The 17542-nt window shown below is 32.9% G+C and overlaps 1 protein-coding gene across 1 annotated transcript; it reads right to left on the bottom strand.

Moving 5' to 3' along the window:
* Positions 1-15595: 15595 nt before the first annotated feature.
* Positions 15596-17299, bottom strand: LOC112727480 (uncharacterized). Its single transcript, XM_072231130.1, has 7 exons — positions 17292-17299; positions 16988-17044; positions 16692-16874; positions 16338-16452; positions 16060-16248; positions 15879-15959; positions 15596-15763 (listed from the first exon to the last, which is right to left on the bottom strand). The coding sequence occupies exons 1-7, from the start codon at positions 17297-17299 to the stop codon at positions 15596-15598; spliced, it is 801 nt and encodes a 266-aa protein (XP_072087231.1).
* Between the last annotated feature and the right edge of the window lie 243 nt (positions 17300-17542).

The following is a 17542-nucleotide window of genomic DNA, read 5'->3' as shown; positions in this document are numbered from 1 at the left end:
GCGTCGCCTGCAAATTAGCACATCCACGCATAAGCATCAGCGACGCATATGCGTGGATAGAAAATCGGCGTCAATGCAGTATTTGGCCGAAAATTGCTGCCACTGTACTGGAATCGCGCGTCTCGCACGATGAGTGGTCACACATACGCATGACCGACGCTTACGCGTCATTTGTGATTCTGCTCAACCACGCGTACACGTCACGTTCTGTTTTCCATCTTACTCCTTTCTTCTCTCCTTTCGTATTCTTTCCTCCTTCCTTTCTTCTTCCTTTTCTTCTCCCTTTCTTTTCTATACTTGTTGTTTTTCACTGGTGTTAAAATTCTCTTACTCAACTGTTGCATATTTTTTGCATTATTTTGGGTGCACCTTGACTTGTTTGCTATCTAGTTGATATGCCCTGTGCTTCTATTATTTTCTCACTTACATGTTGTAGCTACCATGTAGTTAAGACCTTTATTATTTAGCATTAACTCACATATGTTTTATTTATTTTCATATCTTTGTTTGTGGGTTCTTTCCCTTTCTTTTTCTCTTCTTTTAAAATGACCACCTAGAGGGAAAAGAAAAAGTTTCTAACTGGAGCAATAAACAAGTCTGCCGCACAATCCTTAGAGAAAAAGCATCAGTTGGAGCGACCCTTCCACTTGCACATCTTAGCATGCACCGAGGACGGTGCAATCTTTAAGTGTGGGAAGGTCGATACCGATCTCCGTGGGTTAGTCACTTTCTTTTCAACACAAATTTTTATTTTTTCTTTGTTTGTATTTGATTCCATGTTTGCTTGATTTTGTGCTTATTTTACCACTCCTTGGTTAAAGTGACATTTTCTTTTCAAGAAACTTTTTATAGCATTTCACTAATTTGAATTAAAACTTTTGTTAAACTTGTTTGAAGATATTTAATTTGGAACATGGTTTTAGAGCTCGAACACACAAAACCAGTGAGATTTTGAGCCTATTTGATTGGTTGTATCTTATCAACCAATATTTTATTTTGGTGTGTGTTGTTCTCTCTAAAATTGTGATCTATATCTTGCTTGATTCTATATTTCCATGGTTTAATGTATGCATACACTTACATGATTGAGGCCTTATTTCACTAAGCTTACATACCCATATGGCCTTACCTTTTATTATCCTTTGCAAACCAAAGTTGAGCCTATTTTACCCCTTTGTTCTTTACTTTAGCTCATCACTAACTCTAAGCGAAAAATAATAATGTCCTTAATTTGAATCCTGATTAGCTTAGACTAGTGAAAGTGCTCATGAATTAAGTGTGGGAAAAGTGGGTTTGGAAACGTTTGGTTTGGGAATTGAGTATGTTAGACTTTGTGTGAAAATGTGAAAAATATTAAGAACATGTTTATGCATTCAATACCTTAATCATATGCATTGAAAGGAGAAAAAATAAATAACAGTACATCGAAGCCGTATGAAGTTTTACCATGCGCAGATTGTATCCATTGGGCAAATATGGGTTCGATCAAGATTTGTTTTTCCGGAGTGCCAAAAGCAAGCATGACATCATTATGGACATAAAGTCCCAAAGTATGGAACCCCAGAAACAGGCTGGCCCAACTTAAATGCGATATTATAGCTTCTTTGTGGTCTAACACGCGAGACTCAAAATCTCGTGCTAAAGAGCGTGGAGGTTCGAGTCCTCTTCAAGGCATAATATTGAGATCTCTTATTGAATTGGAATAATAAGAAAAAAAGAGAAAAAGAAAAGAAAAAGAGCAAAAAAATAATAATAAAAATGAGACAAAATGCCCCAAGGTAAATGGCGATAGCAATGCATATGTACTGTACTCAAAACTTGGAATGCATAAATATATAGTAAACACAGTTAATGGGTAGTTATTGATTTTATATTATGATTATATGGATTGTCCTAAGTTAGGTGAGAAGTTTAGGTTAATTAAGGATTCAGATTTTAGTCCACTTGACCAAATACAATCCTACCTTGACCTTGACCCTGTTACAACCCTCAAAAGACCTCTTGGTTTGTGTATTGGTGCATTAAATTTTTGTTGATTGTTAGAAGAAGAGCAAGTCTTAGAAAGCAAGGTTAGTAGAGAATTGAGAGAATCGAACCTCAAACACTTGAGTGATTAGAGTGTATACACTTCCAGTGAGGGTTCGATGCTCGATTCCTTGTTCCCGGCTTTCATGAGCTAGTTTCTTTTGCAAGTTTACTTGTACCTTATTTTACGATTTGAATTAGTGAGATCCAGTTTATATTTCTTCTTGAAGGATTTGTTTACTTTTAACCAAGTAGGTAAAAGCATTTTGCATCTAGTTGCATTCATATAAATAGGTTATATTTTATACATCCTACCATTCCTCTTCACTCTTATAGTTTCTCTTGAGCTTAGCATGAGGACATGCTAATGTTTAAGTGTAAGGAGATTTGATGCACCACTACTTTATGGTACATCTTGTGCTTAATTGTGTGGATTTTATCCACTATTCTCACACTTGTTCATGTAAATTGCATGTTTTACATTTTCCTTCCTGATTTTGTTCTATGATTGAAAACATGCTTCTTTGGCCTTTAGTTCACTATTTTTAATCCTCTCTTATTACCATTCGATGCCGTGATATGTGTGTTAAGTGTTTCCAGGGTTTAAAGGGCAGGAATGGCTTAGAGGATGGAGAGAAAGCATGCAAAAGTGGAAGGAATACAAGAAATTGAAGGAATTACTAAAGTTGTCAGCCTGACCTCTTCTCACTCAAACGGTCATAACTTGAGCTACAAAGATCCAAATGAGGCGGTTCTAGTTGCGTTGGAAAGGTAATGTCTGGGGCTTCAAAATAATATATAATTTTCCATAGTGGCCATACAGCTAGACAACGCGCACGCGTGCTTCACGCGCACGCATTGTATTGACGAAAATTAGCGTGTTGGAGTTCGCATCCAGTGATTTCTGGGCTATTTCCGACCCAATTTCAAGCCCAAAAAATATAGATTAGAGGCTGAAAAGTAGAGGAATCAGGGGGATCACTTCTCATTATTCACTTTTCATAATTTAGATGTAGTTTCTAGAGAGAGAGGCTCTCTCTTCTCTCTAGGATTTAGGATTCCTAGTTTTATGCTTTTGGATTAGATATTTACAGAGTCACTACTTCCATTGAAGACTTCATCATTCTAGTTTGTTTCCTTACTGGTTACTTATTCTTCCATATCCTTAATCTTTGTTCAGAGTTTCAATTGGATTGCTTTTATGAATTTAATTTTATTATTTATTTAATTACTTCTAATTTTATTCTAATTATCATGTCTTCTTTCTACTCTCTTTTCATGAATGCGGAATTGGCATCCATGTCAGTGGAGTAGGCTTTTAATTTAACTTTGGAGTTGATTAATATTTGAGACCCTTGAGTTGAAATACGCAAGAGTTAATTGGCAATTGGAAGTTGTTGGTCAGCTCTCTAGTTACTAACGCTAATCCTTCCCAAGGGAGAGGATTAGGATTTGTGAATAGAAATTGGCTTCCAACTTACTTGACTTTCTTTTACTCAGTAAAGGATAACTAAGTAGAACAACAACCTATTACTAATTAATCTTGGAAAATCCAACAAGGATAGAACTTCAGATCAATCTTCTCCTAATCAAGGCTTTTTATTATTATTATTTATTTTCTCTGCAATTTTCTCATCCCCAAAACCCTAATTTACACAACTCATAACCAATAATAAGAACACTTCCCTACAATTCCTTGAGAGACAACTCGAGGTTTAAATACTTTGGTTATCAATTTTATTAGGGGTTTGTTACTTGTGACAACCAAAACTTTTGCACGAAAGAGATTCTTTGTCGGTTTAGAAGCTATACTTTTAACAAGGATTTATTTGTGAAATTCTAGACTGCGCGAGAAACTCGTTCATCACGCACCATTGAGTTAGACCATAATAGAGTCGCAAACAACTTTCACAAATAATGACCCAAGCCCCAATGAGTTGCTTCCTCAATAGCATAAATGTATTCTTTGTCGTCATCAAGCAAGCCGCATGCATAGCATGCATCTCAAAATGATGAGTAAATAACACCATTGTAAGTTCGAATGTCTGCATAGCTTGTTGGTCCCTTTATAATATTTAACAACCTTAAATAATAGAGCTCAATAGATGATGGTGGAACAAAGATCATCCTTCCAATGACTTGATGACTTTTCCTGGGTGCCCAACTCGTTGTAGGTTAGTTCTCTAGCTATAGCATATTCTTTGTTTGCTGTAAACCAAGCTAGAAACATGGACTCTTTAACAGTCGCCTTTGCAACTGCTTCAAATAATAATTCGTCATCTGTAAAGACAACATGTTGTTGATCTGTCAAATGAAAGCTAAGCCTTTCCACGGATGGATTCCTGTAGTGAATGTCATAGGAAAATATCCTCCAAGCAGCTTAATAGGGAGATATATATCGGCAATCGTAAAACATTTTCACTTCATCAACTTCTTTAGTTAGTTTTTCATCGGTGGTGTAATTGCAAAAAGAGGTTGTAACACGATCACTCCCTTTGTTTACATATTTGAATAAATACTTAATAGATCTTGACTGGTTACACCATTCGACATTAATGTGAGCACGGTACTTCACTAACAACAATCTATTATGTGGCACAACACACCTGTTGTCAAGATGAATTCCTGATACTTCGATTGTGCCTCCATTGTTTTGACACTTATAAACTGGGTAACCATCTTCGTCTACCGTGATAACTTCATTAAACTTCTTAGGAAAATGACGTATGCAACGCCCTTCATCTATGCAAGGCAAAGTTGGCCTGCTAATACCACATGGACCATGTAGCATAAAAGTCTTCACAGTTTTGTAATATGCATTGTCCACATTAGGATCTGAAGTTTTAGCACAAATAATTTTGTCTATATCTTCCGGAGTTGGATATTTATCTTGTTCATGCAAGAATAGTAGTATATGTGCGTGTGTGAGCCCTCGCTTTTGAAATTCTATTGTATAGATAACGGAGAAAAATGGCGAAAACTCAATGGTATTAACACCACTAAGCTAAGATATGATGAAGTGTTTTCATGGTAGCAATAAAAATTCGAAAGATATATTTAAGTTGCATACCAGATTTTGTCGCCCCGAATAATTTGTTGTATCTAAGATCCTTAATCATCTTGTCCAGTTTTACTTTGAATAGTCTACAAACCATATCTGGCCTGTCCTCTGGTTTGACTTTATGTTTTGCACAGTACCATTGTATTTCATCCCATTGCGAATTGCAAGTAAAGGTGATGAATAAATCTGGATAACCAACACATCTGCATATTGCCATAGCATCTTGATAATTTTGTATCATGTATCTTGGGCCACCAGTAAATGTTGCTGGTAGTATAATTCTCTTTCCTTTTGAAGCATCATTTGTCTCACTGTTGAATACAACATCTCGAAGCCCATGGTATATCTCAGCTCTAAAATCGATTTAGTGGGTGTAAATGTATTTCAACCTAGCACTTTCAACCATTGAGAAGGCATCAACTAAGAACTGTAGGAATAAGCGATAGGATTGTAAAAGGACACCATTGTGTGAACCCCGATCTTGGATTCGAAATGCGAAAAACTCCTGCATTGTGACATGCTTGTCTTCCTCTATTGGGTTTTTCTTAACTCGATTCAACACAATATCTTCTCTCCATCCATCTTCACCAGAGGGGAATAAAGAGGATATTGTAAGCCTAGATAAGATGGGTGGAGCTCTATTATTCTTTGAAGTGCTCCCGACTTAGTTTCGATAATAATATCTCGTTCTTTTGTGGATCCATAAAAAATCCCTGACAATTAAGGTAGCAACCTCAGATACCGAAGGCAAATTGTATCTCCTTCCATCTTGTCCTCTTTTGCCTATGAGTCATAGACAAACTGAATCGGCAGCATTCTCTGCGAGTGCATCGTGAGCAAGTCGAAAAGACTTTGCAAGGACATTATGATCGTCCAAGATAGTCTTGATAGTAGAGACTATATCCGCATGGAGCTTGTTCAATTTATCCTTTGAGCTACAAAGAATCAGCAAAAAAGGATGTTAACATGACCGTGTGTATAACATTTTAACCAAATCATACTTTCTTTATTCCAAAATTTAATTAAAATGTATTAAATTTACCTCACAGCATGTATTCTATTTTTTATCTCATTTTCGGTGTCATATATGTATAATTGTGCAAATTTTGCTATTCCTCCATTCGGTGGAAGCAAGCTCCCCATTAAATGATAGTTTTGACTGTGCAAAACAAACGTTGGGGGTCCACGACTTTCATTAATCGACCTGTATATCTTGCCTCCAAATGATGTGAAAGCGAACATACTATTCTAGCTTCTAATATTTGATCGAAAATATTTGGCCTTTTGATTATTATCAAAGTAAAGCCTCCTCAATGGCTCAGGAGGATCTTGCATCATAGGGTTGAACTTGACCTTGTCGGCAGCATAGGCTGAACTTTGGTAATTTAGGATTGTAATGCTTTTCTATGCGCTCTTCATACCAGAATAGAGCTTTGGAATATTGGCAAGTATAGTTGGGATCTCCGATATCCCAAAAATCTATGAAAAAGGAAAAGGAATTAGCAAAGGAAAGTAGCATGAGATGACAATGTATAGCAGTTTACGCAAAATAAAAATAAAGTTTTTCAAAAAATTAAGATGTAGTCTTAAATAACTTTAATTACAAAAACTCGTTTTTTAAATCCAGAAATCGATTCAAAATGTTAAAATAGTAAAATAAATTTAAGTGTTTATTAGAAATTAGTTGAATAATTAAATGGAATTGAGTCCGAAAACTTAAATCAATATTTTGCAATCTACTTTTAATATATGACACATATTTAAGATTAATGTATACTTTAACTATATGCAGGGGAAAATTTAAAGGGGGCCAGTGGGGCCACGCTCCCCCCTTCCCGGCCGAAAGGATTTAAAACTTTTATATATTATATGACGATATATTCAACTTTAAAATTGAGCTTTTTCTGTCCCATGACTAAGGTACAAATTCCAATTGTTATATTTTGAACATTAGTAGTGCATTATATCTTTTAGAACAATCTTTTTTATCCATAAATCTTTTTTAATTGTTCTTTCAATTTTTCATTTTTTCATTAACCATTTGCTTTAATGAATTATTTTATATTATTCTTTTTATGTTTTTAATTTTTTCCTTACCTTTCAAATCTATTATCATATAAAAAATACTTTAATTTTTATGACAAATTCTAATTTAATGGTAAAAAAGTATACACATATAAATTACATTATTTCAACATTTATTTATTTTCTTACGATATTAAATTAATAACATCTTAAATAAATTATATATTAATATGAATATTTTACATATTTTGTTTGCTAAATTATTTTATACTCATATATAAAAAATATAAAAATAACTGATCTATATTATTCATGTTATATTCTTTATAATAATAAAGAATAAAAATTAGAATTTTAGTTATTATAAATGATATCATATATGACATTATTATTTTGGAGTAGAACTTTCTATTTTAATATAGTACTTATTAATAACTTTTTATTAAAAATAAAAATAATAAAATGATATCATCAATTATATAATACAATATTTAATTAAATAAATATTTTTTTTGGCCCCTTTTCAAAACAATTTTGGATCCTCTCCTAACTATATAGCTAATTAATTTTCAGTTTCGCAACAATATAAGATAAAGTAAATGATGCGTGCTTGTTAAATAAATGGAATGTAAAATAATGATAATATAACTTTCGTGGTGAATCTGCGAATTGAACTATGTAAATGAACTCAATAGCAAGCTTTACCTATTTTAATCTTATATCTTAATAAATGAAGCTGATAATTTCATAAGTTTAATGGTTATATTGAGACATTTCAAAGCTTGAAAGTTAGATTCTCAAATCCTTTTACGGTAGACAGGTCTATCATCGAAAAGTCGGGTGTGGCAAAAATTTACTCAAAAAGCACAAACCTGTATTAGAGACGTCAGTTGTACTTGTGTGCAATGTTTCATTCAGTGTTAGGTTCGACTATATGTTGCTAGTTGTGCATTCCAAGTCTGCTAAATTCAAAAGATTCAATTAACTATGTTATAATGAATGAATATTTTGCTAGCTCACATCTCAATATTTAGAACAGATGCTCTAATTTTGTTACCGGGAAGAGATTCTCCAAGATTTTGTTGGTTACCTAAACGAGAACTGGTAATTGTTCTAGTATGAAATTCATGTGCATCATCTCTAATGGCTTCATCTGGATTGGGAAAATGCACTGCAGAACCAATTATGTTCTTCATGAGAAAAAGTTGTACATGCTTTTGATTTGCCGTTAAGCATTCTTTGAAATACTTTGCCGAGTGAAACTTTTATATATTTGTGTACATGAATAAGTAGCCTATTTAAAAAAAATTAAATGTAACCTTCACTGGGTTGAAATGAGATGGAGGTATACAGGGTGGTTGATTCTAAGTTGGCTCTACCATCTAATGAGGCATTAAGCACCTCGCATGTCAATGCTAGACCTCTGTAAGACCTGGCGAAAATGACACCACTTTGACTTTCGTTTGAAGGAATCTCCTGGGATATTGTTGGATCTGAAAAGGAAATATTGTGGTTTCATCATTTTGTTCTTTGATACCATTCAACAAATACATTGACATCGCTAAGGATAATTTATGTTGAAGAATTGTGAAAAAGAATGGAAAGAGATTTGTACCATCGGTTGCAAGCAGATGAGAATTTATTGGTAGCAAGGATGATTTTTCATTGGTAAGGTCATGTGAAGATGGAATCAGAATGTGTCGGCTTGCGCCCACACTTCTTGAAGGCTTTTAAGCATAGCAGCATCAATGACTTGGATACAAAGTTGGTTGCATCATGTTTTTTGCACCTATAAACAAATAGTGTATATATTTTGGTTACAATTGGATTCTTTGTTAAACATTAACAACGTGCATAAAATTTGTAAGTCTCCAAACCTTGAGTTGTTCTCCTTGTAATGGAGGAATCTAAACCCGAGAAATTGTGAGGAATGTTCAAAAACTCTATACTCAGTGGTTGGTTAGTGGTGTCCAAAATTATTGAAATGGCCAATTGTGATATTAACTTATTTTTAAAGGTGGCACTGGTTGATGGGTTTAAAGAAATTGGATCGATTGAGTTATAGTTGGAGTATGAAACATGCATGTTTTGGGTAACCTTCATTAGCTAACAAAAACAATTAAGAATAACATGATGGAGTGGCCGTAACTCAAAGATGTCATTTTGTGACAATTCAACATGATAGGCTTCTCTAATTAGTTGGGGTACCCAATTGTTAAAGCAAGAAAGTTTACTTTACAACATAATTAGAAGATTTATCTGAAAAAATAATAAGCAATGGAAAGATATATACAATATAACTGAAGACAACATTAGTTATTATTTTGCGTTAATTATTTTTCCTATATATATAAATCACGAACATGACATACCTTGTAGCAAAGATAAAAGCTGCTACTTGAAGGGGGTTCTATGTTGCCATTGTTGAGACACATACTCAGAAGATTGATGCATTGTGGATAGATCTTGCTTCTGCAGAAGGTCCTGTGCTACTTCATTATTTTCTGCAACATGTTAGCACATATGAGATAAAGCTTGGTAATCTACAAACAGAGCATATAGGTAACAGTGAAATTGTTTCATCCAATCTAAACATATACGTCAGAAGCACCTTTGTGGTGGGAATCCATTAGCTTTCTTTTTTTTTTCCAGTTAGCTTTTCAAATCTGTTCCACCTAGCTTCTTTGGCATTGAGAAGATTTTGCTGTCTCTCTCATGTTGTGTTTCAATGCTGGAGATCTGAATGCTCAGGAAAAAAAGGTTCAAAAGTAGTTGAAGATAATTGTATGGTGTTTATGAGAATTAGTGATATTTATGCCATTTTACATTTAAGAATAGAAATGCAATTGGAATCTTTATGTTGTGGTTCAGATGAAGTTCACGCGTGACCCCATGGTTTGGTTGCTTCGATGTGGAGGCCACATCCGTAGCTTTTTAGGGAGAAATATAGGAAATGAATAGTTTATTACGTTAGTTGCACTTAATTGGCACAAAGCCGCATTTTTCACTGCTACAGAAAAGTAGTGGCTGATATCTTTGATTACAACGCTGAGACTAAACATAGTCCATTCTTTTGGTGCAGCTCTTGGCATGTATAATTTAATATATACTGAGATTGAGAGTTGAAATGACATTACTTTGTACTATAGAAAATGTAAGGTCCAAGATGGAGTGCAACCTTTTGTATGTTTAATTAGATTATCCATGTACAGACTTTAGAAATTAACTATGTTTGCAATTAAATCTTATCCTCTATATTAAGCTTAAGTCATGTGACAGAGAAATTTTCTTTCAAGGAGTACATATGGTTTAAAGTTTAGTGTAACCTTGGTTTGGAATGGCTTATATTTGCCTTTATCTGTAGATATATTTGGGACTTTTTGTAAATCAATTGAGGATGCAACAAAGTTTTAGCAGCATGAAAACTAATACTTAATGCATGTAATCTAGTTTATCATACCAACTAATTAGAGAGATTTATAGTATAAATTAACCAAAAAATATGATTGAATAATTTACTTTTTGAATCAATGGAAGAAAAACATAGAATTCAATTTTCAGGTATTAATAGTATAAAAAAATCACATATTTATTTAATTAAATTTATATATTTAGGTGATTTTTTAAATTATAAATTTGATGATATTACACTTATATTCAACTTTCAATAAGTTAAAAACAACATTAAAAATGAATCTTTTTATTAAAGGAGTTGCATATCAATCATAAGAGATGACATTAATAATTTTTATTCTTAAAAAATTGTAACATATGAATTCTCATAGTATGACACTCCCGTATCAATAAGTAAATTGTCTCACAAAATTCTTAATCTTGTGGATAATATAAACAAAAATAATGACTTAAATATAATCCCAAACAATGGTAGTCAAGACCTAGTCTTATTTTACAATAAAGAAATTCACATTTTTTAATTTACTTTATTTTGAACATTTTTGTTTTGGGTTAGTTCTAATTTGTGAAAAATCTATTTGCTTACATTTTTATTTGTACAAATGTGTCGATATATATGAATTTCAGCAACTATTACTTATCCATTTACGTAGATAGATGGGAGAAACCATATTCAAAAGAAAAAAAAATAACATGGTCAATATACTAAGACCAAATTCTTTTTTAAACTATTCTGTAACCTGATATTAATCAAATCAAGAATTGCTCATATTAATCAAAGCAAAAAATGTAATTGCAACAAAGTAAATTAATACTGAATGCATGTAAGCTACTTCGAAAGGCATGGTTATTTCATTCTGTTGTCACATTGATACCTAAGCCAATTAGTATAACAAAAGAATTGACAGGATTCTTTGAATAAATACTAAGTCCTTTCTTAGTTTGAACCAATTCATGTATATTGTTAACTTTATTCTCCTACAAAGAGAGTTGGATAAATAGTAAACTAATGGAAGCATGTTAGCAAAATTAGAGAAATATTAGTCCAACCAAGATGTAAACCTCATTAATGTATGTGATGGAAAAGTAGTCATTCATGGACTCGTATACAAATAATATATTGTTTGCTAGTAAAGTGTAACAACCACAAAATCCGAAACTAATTTAACAATTTTTTTATAGACATGTCTTGTTTAGTAGCTTTAGTGTGTCCTTTGCATTCTATTTTTGTCACTCATTACAGAGCCATGTTCTAAATAAAGCTCCCATTAAATTAATTCTGTATTAGAATTTATGGTGAGTGGCATATAAGGAGAAATCCAATTTCCATGAGTTTTTTCCCAAAAATAGCAGATTCTATGACATGAAGCTCTCTTTACTATGCTGTATTTTGCCTCAAATTAACTTCAACAAACAATATATGACATTGACTAAATCATTCATTTTTTTAACCCATCTTCATGATTCAAGCATAAAGTGAGTGACTTTAAGTGACAATGATGAGTAATGCATTTAAGGTGATTGTAACAACATTAATCCATATCACTTCATAGCAACCAAACCTTTGAATTACATGACATTGTAATAGATGTGCCATACAAAAAATGCATTAACATGCCACTACATAATTAGATTTAATATATACCTTGTACTACTAATAAGGACGCTTAGACCATGTGATTAATTACTAACGACATAAACTAAAGACTAATATGAGACATACACCATACTTAGGCCTAAAACTAAGATCATTACAAACAATAGAGGTAACTTAGAGGAATTCTAACATCTGTCTTCTTATAACCTTGCTGAAACTGAGTGCAATCTATGAGATCGGCTTCACACTGGGTATATTGTCTCATAGTACACATGCAGAGACCTAAGTCTTACTTGATCTTCATATTCTACCCAATGAAAAGTTCTCCTTGTGTCATTCATTGGAGTATATCGACAGATATGAAAGTCTAAAAGTGTGATTCATCTGCACCCTCGGTTTCAAAATGTCTTGATTTTTATTATATCTTCATCAACAAACATAGTAGGAGTAAAGAGAGAACCAATACCATTATACATGAACAACCTAGTCCATGTTGGATCTTCCTCGGTAACATGAGCATGCCAAATAGAAGTGTGGAATACTTCCTCGTCATGATCAAATGCAGCAAGGCAAAGCTTTTGGTTGAGAATCATGAGCATGTAGTAATGAGCCAGAGCTTGTTTTGGAACAAAAATCTATTGAAAAGTATTAGATAATATTGAGAAGCACACAATATAAGGGTTTGTTCTTTCAACATCCTCATCCGAGTATGTTATCGAATAAATACATCCATCAAGTGTAACGTAAGTTGCATCTATAGTTTGCACATATGGTGAACATGTCATTACCACACGCCAGTCTCTTGTAAATCTTGTAGACATAGCTAGTGTGCATGCAGTACTTTCTGAACTATGCTTGAAGACATGCACAATGGCATAATAAAGAGTGTACGAATAGTACAGAAATGCATATAGATATACCATGTCAGGTTTGTAAACATAAACAGGATCTTGAATGATTTTGGACCTTCTAGTAACAAGGTTCCAAGCTAGCAGGTAAGACTTCCTTCCCATGGAGGAGTATCTTATGCAGAAGATGTCATTTTGAATGCCAATAATTTGGAACCGACCTTCGTATGTTAGTAAAAAAGGAAAGTGAAATGCAACAGTGTAACCACTTGAAGAATCCATCCTCATAACTCAATCAAGTGACTACAGGAGAGAGGATGGATAGAAAAAATACAACATCAGTGAGTAGCCATGATATTTTCACTTTTTAGCAATGATTGACACGAATTCATAGCTGCTAAGCTTCAATCTTCAGTAGCGAGATGTGCAACGAGCATTCAAGATGGTTGAAGCATCAGCAAGGTGAAATATGTCTAAGAGAATATCGTCAGAAAATTCTGGCAGAGGAAGAGAAATTGGAGGAATGTCACTCATCCTTTTTGAAAAATAGGATTGTACAAATTAGATTTGGGGGAGTAGAGAGATATGATTGTTTGGGATAGAAATTTTAGCTGAATATGAGATGAGTTCCTCTGCTGTGAGGACTGGTTTTTATTTATAGAAGAGTATAGAGGAGTTTAACTTTAATGACATGATTGAATTTTTTAGATGTATTTACCGAATTTAATTTCCTTTAAATTCAAGTATACATATATTGATGAGTCTTTTTTAGGTAATATTGAAAGTTGGAAAATAAAGTATATCTCACAACAAATCGTGAGAACAACTTTCATCTCTACTACTATCAGTGGAGTGAGAATTTGTGAAGCCAATTTGAGTGAGGCAAGGAAACCCATTGAACATCTTCTAATGCTCATTCAGTAAATAGTATTTTGGCACGTTCCATTTTTAGCAATCAATGAACTTTTCATACACTTTTGACATTTTGTATGTTATAATCACACTGATCTCGTAGTCATGATGGCAAAATTCATAGAGAGAAAGTAGAGTTTTATTATCCGCAAAAGTAAAAAGATGAAATCTCAACATTTCCAAGGCATATCTTAAGACAATAAAGAGAGTTTTAATTCTAGCTACAAATATAATCAAAGATAATCTTGGTGAAGATTCACCGTTAATGGTGACATGACTAAGAAATCATGCTTAAGTGTGTGTATTCTCTATTCTATCCTTTGCTTGGTTTATTTACTTTCCAATGAGTTCTACTTTACAAAGAGGGAAGTGTGTTTTTCATTTAGAATTTTTCTTGCCATCTGGTTCCTCTAACATGAACAGATAAGCCCTCCATTAGTTTAATAACGTCAGATTTCTATAATAAATCGGTGAAGGGACTTCTTAGACATGACAACACATTATGAGGTGAAATTTTAAAAATCTAAGTATAGGATATATAGATAATTATCTATGTAATTAGAATGCCATAAATGAAGCAACCAAAATAGGATTACAATTTGATAGAGGTTTGAGTTCTTCATTTCATTCCAATGTATTTAAATAAAGTTGAATTAGTAATTAATTGAAATACCGTGCTGCTCAGTTCAACTAGACTAATTATGAAAGGTTCAAGTTTAAATTAAACAACAAAACCACAATGAAAACTCTAAATCTTAATTTGAAGTATATTTAATTAACTCTGCATTATTGTGTCCAGGACATTTTTTTAAAGAGTTTTTTATCAGATGAAATTGAGCCACATAAGAAATTGAAGGAATATATAAAGTTGTTAGTTATGCAGAAGAGTGGTCTAATTAACTTAGTTGAGGTACTATAAATAGCAACAAAGTATATATCGTTTAATGTATATAACAATGATACACTAAATGGAAATTCATATAGCATTACTTGTATGTATTGTCCGAAGGAGATTATTATATAATATGCATGATGAAAGTATAAAGTACTAAGTAATAATTGTTTCATTCATTATTCATGTGTTTTTTGTTTTTTTAAAACATTTTTTCTTTAATACACTCTTATGCATATTATTAATTTTTTTATAACTTCAATTATTTTTTGTTTATAAGACACTTATTACTGTTATTTTTATTTCTTTTTTTATATGGAATATATTTTTTGGTGTTTTCTATTATGATTTTATTAATTATATTAAAGTACTAAAGAGTACCGAAAGTACTAAAAAAAGAATATAAAAAATTAATTAAATATCTAAAATTAAATTTTACGATAACATCAAATAATTATTTTAATTTAGTTTAAAGATAAAAAGCTTTGCAGTATGGCAAAATTTTTTTGCAAGAACTGGTTTAATTATGATGGTTGAGTTAGACATCCTCTAAATCAAGTAACGTTGCATTCATGTTAATGAGCAATAAGTGCAAGGAATATTCTGACACATAGTAAAATAGAAAATTTTACTTGTAAAGTTTAAAGGCTTTGACAACCATAGTATTTGTCAGTTAAAAAAGCAAACTAATTAACCATAGTGAATACATAATCACTACCGAATTGCAGTTACTATATATACTAAGCTAGAATGCTAAGAAAACATCGGTCTCATTACAACTTTTTAAACACACCAACACTATAACTAACATAAAAAAAATTTCAATCCAGCTTTTTTTTTGCACAATTCCTCTTAAAAGTCTTGTTGGCTGATGCTTGCACATCTAAAAACACAAGTGCTTTTGCTTTCGAGCCATCACCTATATCAAGAGAAGACCTCTTGGCTGGAGTCTCATAGGAGCTATCACAGTTGCTCTCAACAGCTGAATCCTATTCTTGATGAAAACTCAAGAATTAGCAAGTAAAACATGAGTGACCTCTTGATCAAGTCCAATCATCTCTATATAAGGTGTTTAACAATAAAACAAACACAATAACTTCTTACCTTGGACAGAGAAACTGCCTCATGTCCATTGCTATTATCACCTGTTTCAGTTGTAGAGGTATTAGGTACATGTTGAGAGCACTGCAGGAACCAAGATCATTTGAAGGCAAGATGTTAGTTTGAACGATAAATTGTTTAACACAAATAAGTTCTAGTTCCAATCGCAACATGCTATACTTACAGAAGCATTGAAAGAAGAATTGGTAGAACCAAAAATGAACATGAGGTACTCATCATCTGAAATCTTTATAATGTTGTATACCCCTTCAACGGCATTAATATTCTTATAGATGATATTAAGTTTGAATAAGAACCTTTTATCAACAATAGTATCCAAGGACTTAGGATACGACTCTCCTTTTTCCCACTTCTTTATGTGGACATAATAATTTTGTTATCAGTTTGGAAAACATACAATATAGAAACAAAATATTTTAAACTCCCATAAGTTAGACTTACAGATAACTCCTTAATTTTCTTAACAGCCTTTCCTACTATTAGCTCTGCTTCTTTGGTCCATAAAAGGAGCTTTATACAACCGCTTCCATCAGTCACGATTACTTGCAGCATATACCTGGAATAACATATCAGTAGCACATGATTGATAACAATAAAAATATGGCCATATGCAACTACACTAAATTTCATAATTCAGATATCAAGCAGACCCTAAAAAGATCAAACAAAGACTGGACACAAAATAACTAACCTTGAAACCTACACGCCGACAATGATCACACCAGTACCTATCTTTGCTCTCTAGAACTTTCTTTGGACATGTCTTACACGACGTATAGGACCAGTCATCTTTACCGACCTCTAAAGACACAATGTTTCCCACAATCCAGCAAGAGGTTCCCCATCATCTCGCTCGAGGGTGGAAGCACTTGGTCCACTAATTCTCCAAACAATGTACATTTAATCTTGTGCTTCCTGGAATGAAAGGCATAATACAATTCTAACTGTATTTTTGGACACTTAATATCCAGCATATGCCTAAATTAAATGACTGCAAAACACAAACAAAATGTACAACTGAAAGGAGAGAGGAAAAAGTAAATATTACTCTAGGTCTTCCAACAGTAGTGCAATACGCTTGCTTTCTTTACCCGTGCATGTAATCATCCCCATAGCCTCTTCCTTTCCAACAACCTCTCCTATATAATCTGCATGTCACAGTAAGGCCATTTAAATCTAAACTTATAATAAAATCCAAGATCATATCTCAACAAAATAAGAAGTATGTTGATGTAACGTACCAAAAAACTAATTCCCATCCATTGAATCATTTGCCTCAAGGTCAGCAAAGGGGCAAAATTTAAATGGGTTAAAAGTGAAAGTCTCGATTAGAAGGACTTCCACCTCTGTCTTTGTATAGAAGCTAAGCTTGTACTTATGAGCAGTTGTCCTTACCTTCCCATTGTTAGTTTTCATAATAAAATTCTGCATACTATACACGGCACCAAAACACACATTTTTACCATACCAAAACACCCAAAATCAATACCACACCCCTCTCAATTATTTCTCAGGCATTCTGACTGCTAAATCATTCATTCCTCACCTTAGCAATTCATTCAACAATTTTAAATCCAACCTAATATCACATCAAAAATCCTCAATTTCCATCAATTCTCATTAACACCAATATTTATCATTCAATA

This window comes from Arachis hypogaea, chromosome 1, assembly GCF_003086295.3.
Source record: "Arachis hypogaea cultivar Tifrunner chromosome 1, arahy.Tifrunner.gnm2.J5K5, whole genome shotgun sequence".
Classification (NCBI taxonomy): Eukaryota; Viridiplantae; Streptophyta; class Magnoliopsida; order Fabales; family Fabaceae; genus Arachis; species Arachis hypogaea.
This window is presented reverse-complemented; position numbering and strand designations above follow the sequence as displayed.

Excerpts from the sequence above, each read along its gene's own strand:
- LOC112727480 (XM_072231130.1), bottom strand. Across the intron at positions 16,453-16,691 it reads CATTGTGTCTTTAGAGGTCG|GTATATGCTGCAAGTAATCG; the intron begins GTAAAGATGACT and ends ATGTTATTCCAG. Across the intron at positions 16,249-16,337 it reads AGAAAATTAAGGAGTTATCT|AAGTGGGAAAAAGGAGAGTC; the intron begins GTAAGTCTAACT and ends GTCCACATAAAG.